Source organism: Heloderma suspectum, chromosome 6 (genome assembly GCF_057233095.1).
Source record: "Heloderma suspectum isolate Gila_16-S chromosome 6, 16-S_ref, whole genome shotgun sequence".
In the NCBI taxonomy this organism is placed as follows: Eukaryota; Metazoa; Chordata; class Lepidosauria; order Squamata; family Helodermatidae; genus Heloderma; species Heloderma suspectum.
The window spans coordinates 86321578-86343213 of record NC_139463.1 but is presented as its reverse complement, the minus strand read 5'-3'; the positions used below and the strand labels follow the sequence as shown (position 1 = coordinate 86343213).

General features: G+C 48.8%; 1 protein-coding gene across 1 annotated transcript in view; it reads right to left on the bottom strand.

The window, feature by feature from the left end:
• ARHGEF40 (Rho guanine nucleotide exchange factor 40) overlaps positions 1–21518 on the bottom strand; it is a 38320-nt gene extending 16802 nt beyond the window's left edge. Inside the window, exons 1-6 of the mRNA XM_084807615.1 lie at positions 21039–21518; positions 11779–11976; positions 9141–10920; positions 3550–3670; positions 1668–1773; positions 365–463 (exon numbers count right to left, since the gene is read on the bottom strand). Coding sequence (XP_084663741.1) covers positions 365–463; positions 1668–1773; positions 3550–3670; positions 9141–10920; positions 11779–11976; positions 21039–21518 — 2784 coding nt within the window. The remainder of the gene's footprint in view (positions 1–364; positions 464–1667; positions 1774–3549; positions 3671–9140; positions 10921–11778; positions 11977–21038) is intronic.
• Between the last annotated feature and the right edge of the window lie 118 nt (positions 21519–21636).

The window sequence follows — 21636 nt, the reverse complement described above, 5'->3', positions numbered from 1 at the left end:
TGCTTAGAATTTTTCTATAGTTAGCTGGGCCCCAGTCCTGGGGAGAGGGGGCATAGCTCAATGGTAGAGCATCTGCTTTGCATGGAGAAGGTCCCAAGTTCAATCCTTGGCATCTCCAGGCAGGGCGAGGAAAGACTCCTGCCTGAAACCCTGGAGAAATCCCAATGCCAGTCAGTGCTAACAATACTGGGCTAGATGGAACAATGCTTGAAGGCAGCTTCCTTTGTTCCTATGACACACAATCTTTTAAAAAACTCATTATAGCCTTTCTCTCCCTATAACCATACCACAACCCATTTATCTCTGCCCTCCCGCCCTGGTCTCCTAACAAATGGCCTCCAGTGCCGCCCAAGAGAGGACTTACCACAGCAGGTTCCAAGACCAACTCCTCTTCATGGGGCACAAAACGGTCATCAGGCGGTAAGATCACCAGCAGCTGACTAATAGGGGGTGAAGAACCCTCCTAAGGGATAAAGGCTGTTGCATCAGGGTGGCTGATTTGAAGGGGGGTGCAGAGAGGGCAGAAGGAGCAAGTAATGAAACACAGGCAGGGAGACACAAAGTTGGGGGTCAGGGAAGAGGGATAAGGTGTCTTGAAGGCATAGCCATCACAGGGCTCCCTGGGAGGCAGCAAAAGGTCATGGAAAGGGGTGCACAGTAATGGCTCTGTTATGAGGGAATTGCCAACCTCTGGAGATCAGCCGAAGCTTCTGAAAATGGTGAGATTTTTTTTTTTTAATGAAACCTAGTACCATTTTGATGGCCTGTATAGAAGAATTTAAGGGACACTTTTAATTATGTTGTTGTTAACAATAACAACCTAATGAAGTAGACAGTGTCCATGGAAGCTAATGCCAGGATAAATGTGCAAGTCTTTAAGGCATCACAAGACTCTTCATTGGTTTTGCTGCAACAGACTAACGTGGCTGCCCCCCTGGAAATTGTAACGATAACAATATTAACAACAACAACAAAATAATATTTAGAGATCATTATACATCCCAAACCTCCTGAATATGGGATGTGGTGACAATGTGCTTACTCTCTCTCTTTATTTGTATTTTTATATTTCAACTAAATTTTATTTATTGCAGCAACAACAACTAACTGTGGTTTGGGGGTTGTTGTTCTTATTATAAAAATACACTTCTTCATAAACACTACTATAAGGAGGCCATAAACGAGACCCACAGGGCACATCTACACCAGCCTAGAATCCTGCATTTAAAACTGGCTTTCTGCTTCGTTTTAAATGCAGGATCACAATGACTCCCTTTTTCACCAGACTCCCTTTTTCACCCGCTTCCTTCCCCCCCGCTTCCCCCTCCTTCTCCCTGTATCTGAGTCTTCCATTATCTTTCATTGATCTAGCTCCTATTCTTGCTGCTTTTCCTCCTTTCATGGAGGGAACTCAAGCAGAACACAACTGGGTAATTTGATAGCTCATTATCTGCGATCTATTTAAAAATGGAACAAAGGGCATTTACTGCAAGAGATGCCCTGGAGGGACAAGGCCTCATGTAAAGAGCCCGCAAACTTCCCTGAAGGAGCAATGTCAATAGCAGGATAAAAGCTCCCTGTGAAGAAAGCTACAGTCTGCCTACTGAGGAGCAGGAGCAGGAAACTTTAGGGAGTGGAAAGAGAGCTCACTTGAGCCAGGATGATACCTGGAATGTCCTTAAGGCCGGCAGCAGCACAGGGGCCTGGAGGGCCCAGTCGTCCACCTGGCTCAGGTCCAACAGCACAGTTAGCCCAAGTGCCTTCAGTTCTTGCCTGAAACATTTGTGAAGAGACAAGGGGGAAATGGGCCTGCTGTCCTCACCATCAGGTCAGCCTGCCTCAGCAGAGTTTAATTTGTTGTTGTTCAGTCGTTAAGTCGTGTCCGACTCTTCGTGACCCCATGGACCATAGCATGCCAGGCCTTCCTGTCCTCCGCTCTCTCCTGGAGTGTGCTCAAGTTCATATTCATTGCATCGGTGATGCTATCTAGCCATCTCAGGGGCATCGGGGAGAGTGTATGAAAGTTTATTTATTTTTTATTTATTAAATTTATTAATCGCCCATGTGGCTGGTCACCCAGTTGGCCAGTATATTTCCCTGGTAAGCCCCACTAAGGGCTATAGGATAATTTCTTTATATTATCCGCACAATAATCCTGTATTAGGGCCCAAATGGACCCATTCTGCTGATGGAGACGCTGAAGCTGTGTCTGCATGCTGGTCTTTTCCCCCCCTCTTTCAGGGCTCTGATGCACCGGTTTAGTGCACATCCAGTGCAGGAGAATGCAATTTGTTATTAGCAATTCCAAATTAAGAAGTGGAGAATTGACAGTAACTGGGCACTGAATTCTAAAAAGAGTAATAATAATTAATATAATAGTACATATATGGTGATTTTTGTAAGTGTTCAAAGAGCTCCACATACACCATCTCAATAAACTTTACAGTAACCCTGTAAGATAGGACAGTATTATCAACCCAATATTGCAAATTTGGGGGAGGGGCTGTGAGAATGACTTCTTTAAAGCCACAAAATGAATTCATGGCTGAGGCAAGATATGAATCGGGTCTTTTTCAGCTCAGCTCATTCTATTAACCATTATGCTACACTAGCTCATGAAAAGCCTTCACGCTACAAACAGCGACTTAATGGCACTTTTAGTGTCCTGTGTAAAAGAATCATACATTACAAACTTAAACCAGTTTTAAACCAATTTGGCTGTTAATGGCTTCCTGTAGCCATTAGACTTGTGCTTTTATGAGGAGAATTTCCTGAATTTCTTACCTGCCTCAGTCAATTACTTCAGGGTTCTTTGGAAGAAAGTCTTGACAATCAGCCTCATTAGAAGGTGATTTACATATGTATACACAGCCGTTAACTCAGATAGGCTGACATAGTGAATTTCCTGCTGGATCACCCTGGGAGCTTCTTGAGGCAGAATTTTACAGGGCCAGCACAAGATATTTTGCTACCTGAGGTGAAGCCCAAGATGGCAGCTTCCACTCCACATACAGAAGCCAACTAGGCTGGTAGCTGAATCTGTCTCTGACACTGGGGACAGGACGTACCTGAGAGTTGCAACCAGCATGCATATATATATATATATATATATATACACACACACACACATACACACACACACACACACACACACACACATATATATATATATATGGCACACACAGCTCTACCCTCCAACCCCTTGCTGCAGTTACACAGCTCTACCCTCCAACCCCTTGCTGCCGTTCGCTCATCACTCAACCTAGCAACTGCCTGCTCAAACAATGCTGTAATGCAGCGGGAGTGGAGTAACGCATATGCGCTCATGATGCCTGCTGGAGTGTGCTGTTTGGGCTGGCTACCTCTCTGCCTGCTTGCGCAGTGAATAGTCTGTGATGTGTCGAGAGATGGTGAAGAGATGAGCGACATGAAATAACTGCCACCACCAGGACTCAGGAGGAACGGGGGGGGGGGGCAGGGGGTTGTCGCAGACACTTCCAGCGTTGGCTGCCTGAGGCAGCTGCCTCATTCTGCCTAATGCCGGCTTACCTGAGAAGTGAGTGCAGGTATCTCAAGGTATTGACCAGAACTTCTTGTCCGGGAGGCAGCTCATCCTGAAGAGGCTGTGGCACCACAGTCAGCAAGGAGCGTCCTGCCCTGTCCATTCCTCCTGTTGGGGGTGAAACACAAGGAAAACATGAGGAATAGCTCTACATCCATTCACCCTGGGCCCGGGAGAGCTCTCGGGTGCAAGTGACGCAAGCAAGCACTTTGGCCCCTCAAAACCTCATAGAGTCTGTTTATCAGCTTACGGGTCCAATCCCAATTAGTCCTGACTGATACTTCTGGAATCCCATTGAACTCAGCTGCCACTTGAATTGCCAGTGGCAGACATACAGAACTTGCAACAAAGAGGTGCAGAGGTAGAACCATGCCCCTATTGCCCATCCAAGTACTAAACAGGGTTGACCCTACTTCGCTTCCGAGATCAGACGAGATCAGCACATCCAGCCCTTTCAGTAACCAATGGTGGCTTTTAGTTTAGTACCAGAAATTCAGGCTGTGTGCCACTCTAGAATTTTTCTTAATTCTGCACTAACTGTTTTGCCTTGTGAATGCACCATTTCACCAGGTCAGTGCACGCCACCAAGAGAGGCAGCACAGTGAGGGCTACATATAAAGGACTTGCCACATGGAACAGGCCCACACAGCTACTTGTTTGTGTGAATGCATTTGCTGCCACATAACTGTGTGAAAGGGTCCAGAAGCAACTACTCCAAGGAAGAAAAAGATATAGGTAGTTTTGTTCTGGAACAGAGATAATACAGGATTTGATCAGAGGAAAGTGGAGGGCAGATTTTAACACAGGCCACTGACGTATGACTGAAAGCCATCTGTCCAACCAAAACAAAGGCTTTATTTTTTTCTTTATACATATATATATATATAGAGAGAGAGAGAGAGAGAGAGAGAGAGAGAGAGAGAGGTTTTTTTTTACAGGAAGAACCCCTGAGCTCAAACTTTATAAAAGACTCACTGTTCCATCTTTCCAGTATTATGTTACCATTCTGGGTTGGAAAAAAGCTGTAATTTCCCACTGATCCAAACATTCCATTTCCTACAAATTCCTATCAATTATTCACTCATTCCGTAGCAGCAAATATATAACACATAAGTTTGGATCCTGAGATAAATTAAGGAAATTCACAGAAGGAAAGTGCCCCATCTCCCCAGCCATCCGTGAACTCCCAAAAACTTTGCTGGAGGGTTCCTCCTGAACACCAGTGTAGGATAGGGTGTAAGGGGCTGCTACGGGAGGGAAAAATCCCTCCAAATCTGGAATGGTCCCTAAGATAAATTAACTTAAAAGTTGACAGAAGGAAAACCCTTCCCCTACAGCCTCCTCACATCCCACCCCACATTTTTCAGGGGGACTCCCCTGACCCTCCAGCAAGGTTTCAGATGGGTCACAAAGGGCTGGGGGCAGGGGATACAGGAAACGTACCTTCAGTGAACTTCCCCAAGGATGCAGTCCTGTACACACCTGGGAATAAGTCTAATTGAATGCAATAGGACTTACTTCTGAGTAGACATGTATAGGATTGCACTGTAAGTTAATATATCTTAGGATCCAAGCCATATTAGGCATGGTTGTCTTTGGGGGAAGCAGGGAGATGTCTCCAGTTACGCAGACCCTGAAAGACCTCTCCAAAACAATATTTATGCCCGGTTTTTGTCACTTGTAATTGGTTGGCAAATATAGAAGTTACATCATGATTGACAAATTAAAGCTGTTTATAAGACCCTCCCCATTTTTCCCCTTCAGGAAAATTTCAGCAAACAGGTTATCTGTTAGCTGCGTTTTCTTATAAAACAGGGGGCAGGGGGAGCAACCTGTGGCCCCAGGGCTAAATGTGGCCATTGGCCTAAATTCAAAAGCGCTCTTCAAGGTCAGGCTTCTGGCAAGAGTGATTTGTCCCTTCCCTGACAATCCACTGTACAGGGAGGAAGAGGGAGAGAGAGAAGGGAGTGGCAGGCAGAGGGAGAGAGGAGGGAGGGCCCCACCCACTTTGGGCTCTGCCCCCACCCACTTTGGGCTCTGGCCCCACCCACCCCTGACCGACTAACCCCAAGGGAAAACAGGCCATGACAGAAAAAAGATTCCCTACCCCTGCTATAAACACACCTTCACATGGTGACACAGCCACACTCCCGCAGAATTTCTTCCATTTTTCTTGTGACTGTATCTTGTGCTGAAATTCCCATCTATGTGTGCCTTCAGTTCAGCCTTCCCCAACCTCGCTGGCTGGAGATGATGGGAGTTGCAGTCCAACACATCTGGAAGGCACCAGGTTGGGGAAGGCTGAGGTAGATTCTCTCTAAAGGTCTTTCCAAACTACCATTGTATTGCTCAGGGAATGCCACGTCACTGCTAAGCTGATGTGAGGAACCCAAGGGCTGGGTCCAATCCTCTTTCCTTCCTCCAACGGAAAGAGTCTTCCACTGACAGAAGAGGTCCTTCCGTCAGAGAAAGACTCCTTCTGTCACAGGAAGCAAACCTTTGGATCCAACCCCAAGTGTCTCCAGCTCCAATGGAAAGGAAACAGCACTTCCCCCTGGCCAAGATGGCTCTTAAAATGGATTAAATAAACACAGGGAAAATGGGTCGATCCACGGTCACTAGTTACAATAGCTAAATGTAATCCCCATAGTTCAGTGGCAATGAACCTCTGGATACCAGAAGCTGGGGACTAGGGTGGCCATGTGTCCCACTTAACAGAGCACAGTCTTCTATCTGAAGGCATCCCCTCTTTGATGGGCTGTCCAATGCAAGTCCAGTTTCAGGATAAAGAACCATAAGAACGGAGAGCGTGAAGGGAGCCTTGAAGTTGCCCATCAAGAGCTAGCAGCTAGACAGCAGACTGAGCACACACACAGGGCACCGGGGCATATACTTCCCCACTGTGGTGAGATGCATTGCACAACTGTTAAAATTACAGCAATTATTTCTACCTGTGCTTCTATACACATCAATTAGCAAGTGCAAACTTAAAACAAATGCTCTTTTTCAGTGATGTGTTTCTTCTTTGGGCGGCGATGTGTAAGTGGCCACCCTACCATGGACTGACAACAGGAAGGGTTTTGGCCTCGTCTGCCCTGCTTGTGAGCTCCCAAATGCATCCCACTGGCTACTGTTGAAAACAGAATTCTGGGTTAGCCAATGGTGGCTTCACTGGATCGTTGGCCCATAGCCAATAGGGCTGCTCTTGTCTCAATGGCCCAAATAGCTAGGGGTGGTGGGAGGAGGGAAAGGATAAGACAAATGCACAGAAGATAATGTCTATTAACCACAACGGCTAAATGGATCCTCCATGTGCAGGGGCATTATATCTCTCATGGCCAGATGCTGGCATTGCTCTCTGTTACCCCCTGCTTGCAAACTTTCCAGGGGTATCAATCTGGCTGCTGTTGCTCTACCACACACCTTTGGGGTAAGGTTCTTAAGGGATCCAGAAGGGTGCCATGAATTGCCTTTTTGGAAGCAAATCTTCCCTTAGTCCTGCCTGGCTGCTGCCTTTTCAAGTTTTCCCCTCCATGCCCCCTGTTTTAACTTTCCTCTCTTTTTCTGCCTTTGCTTATGCTTCCCTTTAGCAACTGCCCCCTCGGGGAGGTCTGCCTCCCATTTTGCAAGCCACGGGCCTTTGGTAATGTGATCAGGCTCTGGTGTTATTCTGGGTTGTATCTTGTGGCTTTGGGTGAGGGAGCGGTTTTTGCAAACTGTTGTGATGTAGCGAGCGAGGGGGCTTGTTTTGCACGACCTCGTGATGTTTTAGTAAGACGGCAAAAATGCCAGTTAAAGGACAGTCAGCTTGCCTAAGCAGCCTTGTTCTGCAGAGATGTTAGTTACCCAGACTCCGATTTTGGGATGTAATCGGGTTTGCAGCTTGCAACAGCAAGATGGCCTGTGCATGTACTACGGGCCTTGATTGCAATCCACACATCACATATTTACTTTGAAGTCCTACTGTATTCAATAGGACTTTCTGCCAAGTCATGTGCATAGAATTCCTGCCTTGCTGTTGGTTAAGCTATGATTGACCTGAGTCATATGGGTGCCCAAGGTGGAAAATTCAAACGACACCCTCCCCTACCACTCTAATTAACACAAGGCACAATCCATAGGGATTGTTCCGTGGACATGAACAGGAGTTGCGTGCTGTGCTCTCTGGCAGCTTCCACTGATTTTAATAAGGAGAATGTCCTGGTATATTGTGCCCAGTGGCTCAGACCTGTCTCCCACTCCACCATGATTCACGGAGGTCAAAAAACTACCTCCCAAGATGGCCCCATCCTCACCTTGCCTCGTGGTGGGGCCACCTCTAAGTTACAGGCACTTCTAAACCAATTCTACTCTGTTCATTGATGGTTCTTAGTGCTAGTCTCATCTAGTTCCTGTGGTGCCGTATCCCTACCCCTGTGGGATGGAGGTGGAGGGGCAGCGAGTGGCAGAGGCAGCCTTGCCTTGGAGACACAGAAAGAACAAGCATACTGGTGCAAAAATGTCCACCAGCATCAACAACTTGGAGTACAAAAGATTCAAAAGAAAAATAAAGTAAATCAGTGAAAGGGAAGCCAGTGACTGGCCATTTAGAGTTCTCTAAATAGCAAAGGCTCTAGGGTGCGGTGCTCATCCCCGTTTCTAAGCCGAAGAGCCAGCGCTGTCCGAAGACGCTTCCGTGGTCACATGGCCGGCATGACTGAACACCGAGGTGCACGGAACGCTGTTACCTTTCCCGCCGAGGCGGTACCTATTTATCTACTTGCAATTTCTTGCTTTCGAACTGCTAGGTTGGCAGAAGCTGGGACTGAAGACGGGAGCTCACTCCGTTTCGCAGCACTCGGGTCTCGAACTGCTGACCTGCCGACCTTCCAGTCTGCAGTTCAGCATCTTAACCACTAAGCCACCGCAGCCCCAAATAGCAAAGGTAGAGAGGCAGGAGGGATCTATGCCATTCAAAGGAGAGAGTCACACAGGCATCATCCAATAGGTACCTACTGGATACTCACAATCCATATAATCATATAATAATCATACTCAGCATTTAGATAGGGCTTTCAAGTGTTTGAAGTACATCACATACCCACAGCAATCTTTACAAGAGCCCTGAAAGGTAGGGCAATATTACATTCCTCATACGGCAGATGGGGATGGAGGGGCAGTGGTGGTTAGATAAAATCTCCATTTTATCCTCACAACAACAACCCTGTGATGCAGGTTGGGCCGAGAGTCTGTGACCGGCCCAGGCACCCAGTGAGCTTCCGTGGCCGAGTGGGGAATACAACCCGGCTCTCTCAGCTGCCAGTCCAACGCTCTCACCACTACACCACACTGGCTCTCACTTTACATTTGCAGTGAGGATGGATGTGCCTTTGCAAAACAAACAAGCCCCAATTGCCCCTATGTATACCATGGACATAATCCTGACCCTGCATTGCCACACTGTCGTGAATACAAAAGCATCAGAGGATGGCGTTCTCTGCACATTCTCTCTAAAAGCTGCGAGAAGGATAGAACAAGCCAGCTTCAAGCCCCATCAAGAAGATTCTCCCAGCCCAGAAGTGCTTCCTTATCAACTTACCTGTTAGAGCAAAGACACCCAACTGCAGAAGCTCCCAATCTACGGACTGCCCGAGACGAGCCACAGCGGGGAGAGGCGAATTCTGAGTTTCCTCTGCCTCCTGGTCAGCGGCTACACTTAGGGCTGCTTCTCTCCCATCGAGACTTGGCTCACTCTTCTGTGGCAACTTAGTCAACGTTGGTTCTTCGGTGCCAATAGCGAGGCCCTGTTCTCTCATGCAACACCCTTCAGAACTATCCACCCCTTGTTGTTCTGCGGTGCTACCGCTCTTCGCCTCTGTGTCAACTCTCGTTTCGCCAGTCTCAACTGTGGCGGCCAGCTCTTCAGGGCAAAGGCTTGGGCCTTCCCTCCCGACGCTCCTTTCTCCAGTGTCAACACGGCTGTCTCCTACGCCAATGCAATGTTCTTCTACACTGCTCTCTGGTTCCCCGGTGCCAACGCTACACTCCCCAGTGCCAACAGCCAACTCATTGGTGCCGACAACACCCTCCTCCGCAGTGCCCAGGCTCTGGTCCCATGTGGCAACGCTTCCCTCCCAGGTGCCGTTACAATCTGTGATGCCAACACAGCATTCTTCGGTGCCGACAGCTTGCTCTTTGGTACCAGCGCTGGCTTCTCCATTCCCCGAGTCTTGCTCTCCTGCACCAAAGCAGACGCCTTCCTTCCCGACCTCTTTTATATCGGCAGAAGCCCCTGCTTCTTTGCTTGCTAAATCGCCCCCCTGTCTAATTCGGCCGCCGGCCCCCCTCCCGGCTCCCTTCTTTTTCCTGCGGTTTCCCTTGGCAGCACGTTTTGGCATGGCAGAAGCTGGAGACTGGTTGTCATTGCTGGAACAAACGGGATCTTGGTGAAGGGTTCCTGGGAGCTCTGCTTTCCCTAGTTCTGGGTGTTCAGCGGCAGCAGCAGCATCACCGCCACCAAAGATGGCTGGCCGTGCCTTCGTTCCAGAGGGTCCCTGACTGTGCTCCAGCTGCCCAGGACTCACGCTCCCCTCTATCTGAGAAGCTTCCAACGCTTTGCCCAATGCCGGGCTAGCGTTTCCTCCGGGCTGATCCACCCTGTCCCCGCAGGGGCCACTCTCTTGGCTAGACCTCTCCGCCTCCTCAGTTTTGCAGGCCTGGCGCAAAGCAAAGTTTTCCCCGCACCCGGACTTGTGGTGCAGCCAGGCCCGGTGGCGTCGGCTCCGGCTCTTGCTATGCCCCTTGCGGGCAGGCATTGTCTGGATCTGGGGACCACAAGGCTGGGAGAGCCGGGGAGGCTGGTGCAGGGTGGGGCTGACCTCCAAGAGGTGGACGTATTCCCCCTCGGACTCCCGGTTCTCCCCGCCGGAATGGCGCCCGTCCCCGGGACTCCGTGCCCCCAGCACCTCCGGAGCCAAATCCGCTGGGCAGCGCTGCCCCACAATGAAGCCGTCTTTGTGCACAAACTGGGGGTACACCAGCTCAGGCCAGGGCAGGCTCAGTACCTTCTCGCTGGCCGCCAGCAGGCAGCGCTCCAGGCGTCCTGCCCGGCGCTCCTTGTTGATGCCATTCAGCCACTCCACGGTGAAGAGGAAGGGGTAGGAGTCAGGGGAGACTGGGAGCTCCTGAATGCCACGGCCCTCTGGTGACAGGCACTTTAGGACCAGGCGCGGGGCGCACTCCCGGTGAGGCACCACTTGCAGGTAGAAGTCGCCAGGGCAGAGACGTTGCCAGGGCAGCGAGCCCAGCTGCACCAGAACCTTCTCACGCAGGCACAGTGGCCAACCCTCGTGGCAGAACACAAAGCCACTGTACTGGGCCTGAAGAGGAGGGAAAGAGAGAAAGGGAGAGGATTATATGTAGGGTTCCTCCCAAAAAAGTAGTAATCCAAAATTGTCCATCAAGAAACACTGAATTCTGTGGTCTGTGTAAACTGTAAACAATGCAAATTTGCATATATTTGCGTAATTTCAGTAGTTCATTCTGCTTCTACCAACCACATAGAGGGGCAAGGAGCCACTCCCTGACTTTGAGAAATCCTGCTCAGCTCCCTTCTCTGGCATTTCACCAGTCATTCAACTTTTAAGAATATCTCCACGATCTTAAGGGCTAGAAACCTACTTTAATTTCTACACAAAAGCGGAAATTCTTAGAATGCCAAATTCTGCACCACGTTCTGCCCTTGCATGGGGCGCAATTGTGGAATGCACTCAGCTGAAAGAGAGAAAGCCCAGTTTATGGATTAAAATTTCAAAGTACTCTCAACCCCCAAAATACTGACATCCCCAAACCTCCCCCTACCCCGACACGTGGGGGGGGATAATGGAGTTAAGATTCAATCACATTTTAGAACTGAGCTCTAACGCTATGGAAAAGCTAAACTTTAGTTCAGGGTTTGGGAACCTGTGGCCCTCCAGATGTTGTTGGACTACAACTTCCATCATCCCTGACTATTGGCTATACTGACTGTGGCCAATGGGAGTTGCAACCCAACAACAGCTGGAGGGCCGCAGGCTCCCTCCCTCCTGTTTCGGTCAACGCAAGCCCCAGACAGAGGTCTGGGGGGGATTCCAGGATCAGCACAGACGGCTTCTACGCTGCCCCAGGTTACCGAGCTAGATTTCCCCACTCAGGGGTACTCCAAAGGAACAGAGAGCCAAACCGAGGCAGAAGCTCACACAGGCTTCACTCTGGATGCGAGCCAGGATGTGTTTGGCGGGAACAAGGAAGTCGAGGGTGTAGCGCAGGGCGTCGTGCTGGTACGTCCGCTCCAGCACCTCAAAGACCTGGCTCAGCAGGGTGGGGGCAGTGGCTTCAAAGGGGGGGTACAAGGCAGCCAGCGTGCTCTGGACGCATTCCTCCACCGGCTCAGGTTCCTGCAAACACATCAAAGAGAGAGTGTATGTGAGGATGGGGAGTTGGGCGGGCGTTAAACGATTAGCATCCAAGATCGCCTCTCTGGCCCATTCCACCCTTCCCCAACCCACAGGGCCCTTGGGCACCCACGCGATCTACACCAGTTCCAGCACCATTACGCACTTCAGAGTAATCACCACCGACCCCAGTTCCAACCAGTTGGTGCGGTCGCACCGTCTTGTTTCTGTGCAGGTGCAGCGTCCTTGTTTTGTTGCTCCCGTGCGACACACCACTTGTGACGCTGCGCCGATGCCAGGGCCCCTTCGACTCGACCTTATCCATTTTGTTTTATTTTGTTTTTAATTTTGCCTTGCTCAGTCAGCAAACTAACGGAAGAGTCCGGCTGTTATGGTTACAGGGCAGCAACAAGTGTTACGCGTTGCTGCCTCACGCTTTGTGCCTAGAGGCAGACCGCTGCCCCCTAGCGGTGCGCCAAACGGGACAGGGCAGCAAGGGGCTCGGCGCCCAGAGATCGGCAGCATCTAAAAGAACAGGGGGCACGAGGGGGCAGCAAGAAAGAAAGAGTTTGGGAAAGCGCCAAGGCTTGAGAACAGAGCAGCGGAGACTCCATCTGGAATACATTAGCAGCTGTGAGCTCATTCCTTCCGCAGCTCCACCCAGCAAAGGAAATGGGGGTGGGGGGAGAGAGACTGTAAGGGAAGGGGGCCAACAGCGACAGGCAGCCATTATGCCAAATCTTCCAATTGTACCTAATGAAGAGTCCCTATAGCTCTTTTCATACTGCGCTCACCAGTTACTAGCGTGCACCGGATCGGAACCTAATACTGGAACACAATTTCAAAAATTCCTTTTTGGCTACTGAGGGGGCAGGGGAGAACATTTCTTGCCTTCGTGCCAGAATGCAGATCGAATAATGTCTCCTGATTTGATTTTGCTTTGTTTTTGCAAATGCTAAAAACCATAAGATCAGGTTGGAGCTGGATATTGCAGGGCACACCCTGAAAAATATACAGATTTAGGGGTACTGAAAAGTGTCCATGTATTTTGGAAGTGGTAGAATTTGTTTGAACTGAACCTTTCAACAAAATCTTTACCCCTCAGAATTAACTTACTTGTACTACTGGCTTTTTTATTTATTTATGTATTTATTTCATTGATTTATGTAACAACCTTCAGCTTCCAGATGGGTTTACAAAAACCTCACAATGAAGAGTTAATTGCTCACAGCAGGGCCAGCCCTACCATGAGGCAGAGTGAGGCAGCTTCAGCAGCTGATTTTCGGTGTCATGAAAAGGCAGTAACTTGTTAGTTATTTAACTGATTACTGTTGTATTTTTACTGCCATGGATAGGGAGAAGCGCTTGTGGATTTTTTTTGCCTCAGGTGTCAAAACAACATGTCCTGCCTTGGGCACTATGCACCTTGACTTGGGAGAAAGGAGGGAGGTGCCATTTGCTGCTCTGTCTCAGGATGGAAAATGTCTCAGTCTGCCCTGTGTTTGAGAAACTGGATAATTAATAAGTACCTTATTATTAGTCTTTCTCAAAAGAGGTGCTGGCCTAAAGTTCAGCCTGGATATCCTTCTTCTTGATCCCAGGTAAATAGAGGCCGGTTAAGGTTACAACATGGTGATGGAGAGGCCTTTTGCACATGACACAGAGGCATCCCTAAAATTAAAAGCTTGCTTTACATGCAATCAGGCCAAGGGTCCAGATATCCAGAAAACTCTCTACTCTTGACTAGTGGTGGCTGTCCAGCAGAGATCTTTCTCAACCCTGCTACTCAAGCACCCTTTCCCAACCTGGTGCCTTCCAGATGTGTCAGACTACAACTCCAGAGATTCTCAGCCAACCCAGCTGTTGGACATGCTAGCTAGGGATGATGGGTAGTGTAGTCTGCCACATTTGGTGGGCACTTCGGTGAGGAAGGCTGACAGGACAACTGAACTGGCAGGCACTCTACCACTACACGCTATGACCCCTCTCAGAAACCCTGGCCTGCCCTGTTCCCATAGCAAGGCCTGAACTGGGCAACCCGGTGGCTTTTCTGGGACTAACCCTCACCAAACCATAACTTGAGTTTTAAGCCACATGCTATTTTGGAAAATGGTGGAAGGTATGTATGTCTCACATTCCCAACATGCCTCCCGCCCCCATCGTTTCTGCCACTTTCTGGCACAGGGGCAGGAAAGTAGAGACTCGGAGCCAGCCAAGCTTGAGAGAACGTTTTATATCCCCGACAGGAAGAAGCAACCCCCCTTTCCCACCCAGACACTGGCAGGAGGCAGGAAGGAGCGGGGGGCCCCTTCTTGGCTGAACGTCCTGGAGGGCGTGCAAGGCAAACAGTTCCAATGAGAACAGTGGTTAGCAGAAACACAGACAGCCGTCCTCTTCCAGTAATATTGCCAGTGGTATATTCTCTCTCTCTCACACACAAACACACAACACACACACACAGAATTGGAGCCTCCACATCTCCACTGTATACACTAATAAGGAAACTCATTCTCCAAGCGTGGATCCTCATGTACACTGTGAACTGCTAAGAATATTGTGAACCACTGAGAGATTTTATGATAGTCAGCGGTATATAAATGTTACAAATAAATAATAAATAAATATAACTAAAATGGCACCATCCAAGCACAAGAGGGAAGGATCAGCAGACTTGGGGGAAGCCCAAAGTTTGAAGAATACAAAAATCTTTAGAACAAAACTAAGAGGAGGACCCCAAAACCAGCTCAAGACGGACTGAGCATGCTCAGTGGGCAGCTGACTGACAGCTGGGGAGGGTGGGGGATGGAAAACATGGGGGAGGGGGAACAGTTTGGAGTATCCTAGAAAAGGGCATAGCTGGCTGGCTGGCTGGCGCCCTGAACAAGAGCACTTCCACACTGCAACATTTTGTTGCAGGCCTCACTTTTAAGCCATATTCATAGCAGGCAGAGACTGGAGGGGGGTGAATTCTCTCATGTGAACTATTTTAATGCTAAATGGTCTACATGAGACCCTTTTCATTAGACTGAAGGTGCTAGTTGGGTAGGGTAGCCAGCTGTTGAACGACACAGAATCCTGCCTGCATATCTTTTGGGAAAGAGTTCTGCACAACTAGAAAGTACAAATGGCCTGAAAAAATGTAGCTGTGAAAACATTCCTGGATTGTTCCCACCTTCTGTGCTCAGTCCAAAGCAATTGACTTATTGACCTGGTTTGCATGATTAAGCAACCCACAGTTTACCCACAGCTCCTGACAGCTCACATGTTTCTGGTGCGCTAAACAACCCAGGGATGTTTCGTCACTGGGTTGTTCTCCGTGATGTCCAAACCAGAACTCTGGGTTCCTGAGGGAGAAACAACCCAGAGTTATACTGAAGAACAAACCATGGATTACAACTCTGGGCTGTTTCCTCCTCAACAACCTAGAGTTCCGGGTTCAGACGTCACAAAGAACAACCCAGGGATGGAGTGTCCTTGGGTTGTTAAGCACACCAGAAACAGGCGAGTGGTTGGAAGCCAGCATGCTTGCTTACTCCTGAACAACCCACAATTTATTAACATGGGTTGCTTAATTGTGCAAACCAGGTCATTATGTTATTTTGGATTGATTAATCTGGACTAACTGCTACATACACAGGAGTGCATGTGCCCACACACAGTTTAATTATCATCAACATTAACACAACAAATCAGAATAGAATAATAGAATCACAGAATCATAGGATTGGAAGGGGCCTACAAAACCAATGAGTCCAACCCCCTGGTCAGTGCAGGAAGCCTGATTCCCTGGTGGTCTCCCATCCAAGTACTAACCAAGGCTGACCCTGCTTAGCTTCCGAGATCAGACGAAATCGGGCGAGCTGCTCCACACATATACCCTGAACAAGGAGGCAGCACAAGCGCTGAAGACTGATTTGAAGCTAGAGCTTTTAAACTAGAAGCCCTGATGCCTAATGGCATAGTGGTTAGAGCAGGGCTGGCCCAAGGCATTTGGCTGCCTGAGGCAAAGATGGCACCCTCCCTTATTCCACATGCAGAAGTTAATTGGACTGGCAGTTGAATCTTAGTACAACACTGGTGATGGGACAGTGTCCTCCACTGCTCCTGAAGGCAGGAGACTGATTTAGGGGGTGCACGGCTGGCCATGTGGCAGCATCCTCCAACATCTCTGCCACACTCCCCGTAGCATCTTCTGTCTGAGGCAGCCACCTCACTCAACCAGGGTTCAAATCCCCCCTCAGCTATGAAGTTTACTGGGTGACTCTGGGTCGTCACCATCTCTCAGCTTAACCTAACCCACAGGGTTGTTATGAGAAGAAAATGGGAGCAGGGGGAGCATGTATGCTATCCTGAGCTCCTTGGAGGAAGACTGAGTTAAAAATGTATTCAATATATGTAATTAATATGTTGAAACCTGTTTGTGGTTAGTCAGTAATAAGAGAAAGACACGTCTCAAAATATCTTGGTCATATTTAGCATTTACGTATTGTTTTTAGAGGATTTAAGAGCCTTCACTCCCACCCCACTCTCTCACACACATATTACCTCAAGAATCCTTACAGCAACCTTATAAATTATCCCCATATTACAGAGGAGTGGTTGAGGCCAAGAGAGCGAGAGGGAGCAGTTTGCTTAAGATCATGTGGCCTTCCTCAACCTGGTGTCCTCCAGATGTTTTGGACTACAACTCTCACCACTCCTAACTATTGTCTATGCTACTTGGCGTTGATGGAAATGAAAGTCCAAAACATCTGGAGGTCACCAGGTTAGGAAGACTAACTTAGCGAGTTCAAGATTTGAACCGGGGACATCCTAGATCACAATTGCATCTCTGAGTCACAGAATCACAGAACAGTAGGGTTGGAAGGGGCCTACAAGACCATCGAGTCCAACCTCCCGCTCAATGAGTCACTATGCTGCATCTCATAGTGGCCTGCTCCGTGGTAAAACACAGTTCAGATTAAGCCCCATCATTGGGTGAGTTCACACATGCATCATCATTGCTTGGTGACGACACACATTATGTGATTACTTGGCATTTGGGAAACAGCCATCACACGTCAAACGCCAGCGGCAGAGCTGTCTGGCGGTCTTCTCATGCTACCTCAAAACACAGCAGCATTTTCAGTGGAGGCAGTTCATTGCAAACCTTCAAGGATTACTTGAGAGTTCACTGCTCAATGTGCAGTGAACAGCCTCCATTTCTCATGCGATTCCTCTCCCTCCCTCCTATAAGTGGACAAGGGCAGCAGCCTTACATAAGATTTGCCTTGTTTGGATCAGACCACACCTCCAGCTAGTCCCACACTATATTTCCAAAAGCAGCCAGCTCTTGCCCCCACCAGCACCAGATACTCAGCAGTATGCTGTGCAAACCAGTGGTAGGTGGTCGTAGATATATAATTCAACAACAATGTTATGTGATCAGGTAAGCTTTAGGAAGTGTCAGAAAATGGCTAAGGAGAAGTTACCTGCTGTGTTCTTTAGCACTTCAGGTTAGGTAAATCAGACTTCACAGATTTGCCTCCTACTGCTTCCTAGCCTGATTGTTAAAAAGAACTTTCCTCCTTCTGGTAAATATTGGCTAGGTTGCTGTTTTAAATAGAGAATGAAAAAAATGTTTAAATTAGGGTGCAATCCTATGCAGGTTTAGACAGAAAAAAGCCTTACAACTCCCCTGGCGGGCTAAGGAATGCTAGGAGTTGTGGGGCTTTTTTTCTGTCTAAACTGGCATAGTATTGTGCCCTTAGGGTGCAATCCTATGCATGTTTAGACAGAGAAAAGGCCTACAACTCCCAGCATTCCCCAGCCAGCTTGTCTGGGGAATGCTGGTACTTGTAGGCCTTTTCTCTGTCTAAACATGCATAGGATTGTACACTTAATTACTTATCATTGTTGCCCTCACTTCTAGAGCATGTAAGAGTGTGTCCATTCTTCCCAGCCAAATATTAACATAAGAACTATTACTTTACCACTACTCCTGCTATTACCATTATTAGTATATCTGGGGTGTGTTTATATGATTTTATCTAATTATTTTATAAATACATATGTTTTAGGATTTTGTCAATTTTACAATTTCAGTTCATTCTATTTTAAAAGATATCCCCCAACGAAGAGTGCCTTAACTTGAAATGCATCAGGATCTGACATTTTCTATTAAAAAACACTTGATTTCCACTTGGGCGGGGGGGAATAACTTGTTTTTGATCATATGGGCTCACCCTTCTGGCTCAACCCAGCTTTAGAAAATGTCACCTCAAATTCAGATATTGCTGCTGGGGTATCTGTGCATCATTGGCCGGTTGCCACAACTACGTTTTTGCAAATGTTTGTGTACCCTAGGAATGGTTTCCATGGAGAGGGAAAAAGCTGGAAAATTACCCATGAATCGCCCTGCTTAATAAGTGTCATTCCTTTCCCTCTCAGATAAGTCTTCACAATCAGTTCACATATTTGGAATTATGGGGTAGAAGCAGAGGAAACTGTTTTATACCAGATTGGACATTTAGTCCATTGCAGTCTCCTCCAACGGCAGGGGCTTTCCAGGTTCTCATCAGCTATCTGGTCCTTTTGATTTGAAGATGCCATGGATTGAACCTGGGACCTTCTGCACACAAAGCATGCGCTCTACTATGAGCTACGGTCCCACCTGATAAAGAGGGGGCTTCCAGTCCAGACGTCCAGGCGGGATTAAGCTTTCGTTTTTGACATTAAGCACAGAAACCGAGTGCCTGTTGCCAGGGGGACCTGCAGTACTGCAGCTACCTCCATGAGCAGTGCCAGAAATGTAGGGTGAGCATGCGTCCTCCTTTACAGAGGGCTCCCAGAGGACCGTTCTCTGTTTTGAAGGAATCCTCTAGTTGAAAGGCTGTCCAGTCTAGTCTCAGCTTCAAGATAAAGAACCACCAGAAGGAAAAGCTAGGCCTTGAAGTCGCCCATAAACAGTGGCAGGACAGCAGACTGAGCAAGGCACACAGGTCACCTGGTCACAGTCTTCCATGCTACATGGTGAGATGTACTGTATTTCTATTTAAATAATAATAATAATAATAATAAATAATAAATTTGCATCTATACAGATAAATTAGCATATGCACATTTTATGCAACCATGTGTCCTCTTTTGTCCCTTTTGTTTGGGTGACGGGTAAGTGGCCATCCTAACCTCACACAAGGGTGGGTTTTAAAGAGATGCACTCGAATGCATTGTCCAGACAGCCTTGTTTGCAGGCCTACATTTCAGAAGGCTAGAGTGTGAGGATAATAGAAGTGGAAACCCATGAATTTTCAGGAAAAAGGTGATTCATAATGGGCCACCCTAATGGTAGCCACATAAGACACAGCCACTATGGGGGCTAAGAGGAAAGGCCCTCTGCTGTCTGTTTGAATGGGCAAAAATTGCTGATAGGCCCACGAGGGCTAAACTACACACAAACTCGTGAAACAAAACTCAACTGCTGCTGCTCCTGAAGCTAAGCTGTTTCGGAAGGGGGCAAACTGGACTGGTGGGGTACCAGAGGAAGGGGTTGTTTGATCCTTTCCCCGCCAACCATTCTCAAGCTGCAATTCCCTCTCCCCAAGCCACTTTCCTCCCCACCGCCGCAGGGCTTCAAATAATCCACAAAATAATCCAGGAAGCTTACACCAGAATAAATGTGTTAGTCCTTAACGTGCCACAAGACTCTTTGCTGTTTTGGCTGGAAAGGGTTCCAAATGCATTTCACTCACGCAAACCCATGTCTGGAACTTGACTTGGAGGGGCAGGGGGAAGGAAAGAAAAGCAGCTGGTAGGGGTGGGGGGATTTGCAGTGGGAAAGTGGCAAGCAGGGAAAAACACCCCCCCCCCCATTGCTTCTCTGCTCCATATCCTTGGTCACCACCCTGAGAATTAGGTTATAGGGAAGCATATAAATGTCTAAAAAAAGTTTACACTTTCATGAGGAGAACGAGCTGTTGGAGTTTGGTTACATGCATTTGCATGTAATGTGTAGTTTGACCCTCACACTTCTTTTCTGGTGTACATCAAAGTTGTTTTTTTAAACAGAGCACTGATCTTGCTTCCAGATTAATCTTCCAGTGGTTACTTCAGATGAGGAATCCACAACTATACTATACAATACTGAGGTGTGCTCCCCATTTCCCACCTCCCCACAGATCACAGGAAAAGATCACTTGCCACCACCTTCTTCTGCTAGGGCAACCAAACCCGAGCCTAGCTGGAAGAATTGCCTGGCTGAGACACAGAGATGAGATCAGCTCACTCCTTAAGATCCAGCTTTTCAGTAGCCAGACAGACTGCTCCTAGCCCTCCCCTGCAAGATTTAAGAGTATTTTTTCCTTAATGGATGCCTTTTAGTCGAAAAGCACTTAGGAATGCTGTTAAGGAGAGACAGAATTTTAAATCAAAATAATTAAAGATGCAGGAATCACAAAAGGAAACCCCTGTTTAAGCATCACTTGTGAAGAGCGACTCATGCCACATGCTCAAAATCACACTTTTGCAGTGTGTGTTCATTAATCCGCAGTAATCACCAGCCCCCCTCCCCATCACAAATCACAGCCTGGAACCACCACTTCATTCATATACGCACCATGCATTCAAAAGGGAGGGGGCGAATCCATCTCTCTGACTACTCTTGATTCAAAAGCAAAATTAATTATAAGTCATCCCTGTTCATGGATGGCTTATAATTCATCAGCGGCACTTACTTGCGAGTAAACACGGTTAGGATTCCTCCTATCTCAGTTGCGCTCATGACAATAAGTCTCTCCCCACCCCGCAAGCCTGGCACCCTAGGGCGGTGGGCTTCCTTCCCACAGCAGCGCCCAACGCTGATCTCTTCTACACCCTCCCCCAACACTGCCATGCCCCATCCGATGCCCTGTAGCTCCTGCCCACTCCTTGCGCCTATCCTTCAAGGAGATCGGGGCGGGGGAGGAGAGCGAGAGGAGGAAGAATCCCTCTCCCGTCCTCGCCTCCCCACCCCGGGTCCTACCCCGCCTCCCCTTCAGCAAGCCCCAGGACACCGCGCTACAGCCCCTCTCAAGCGCACACTGGCTCACCATGGCGCAGACAGGCGGGCGCGCAGACGGGACTGGCTCGCCTGCTCCTCTGCTCTGGCTGCCGCTTCTATCGCTGCCGCCTCCAGACTCCGCGCGGCGGCGCCCCCCGCCTCGACCGGCTAGCCCAGCCTGGAGCCGCCCCCTGGCAGAAATCCCGGCCCCCGACGCCGCGGCTGCCTGCAGCTGCAGTCCCCGCCGGAGCCCGGCCAAGGGCACGTGGAGACGCGACTGCGGCAGCGCCGAGTGGGAGGGGACGGGACGGGGACCAGCCTCGACCGTCGTCTCCGCCTGCTCGTGCCCTTGAGAGGCGAGCCACCAGTCCCTCGGGCAGGAGCACGGCTCGGTTTGGAGCCGCAGCTCAAAGTTGCTCAGCCCAAGAAGCTGCTTGCCAGCCGTAGCGCTCAGTCTCGTGGTCGAGAGCCGAAGGTGCCGCTGAGCTTGTGCAGAATGCTTATTTTTCTGGCCCAGAGTAAACAACATCCCACACGCGTCCGTCGCTGGGGGGCAAGGGTCTTGCACTCTCTGGCAGCTTTGAGCCCAGCGACTCTCTTCTAAGCCAAGGCTTTGGTGACTCCCATTACAATGGCGGGTCGTGGTT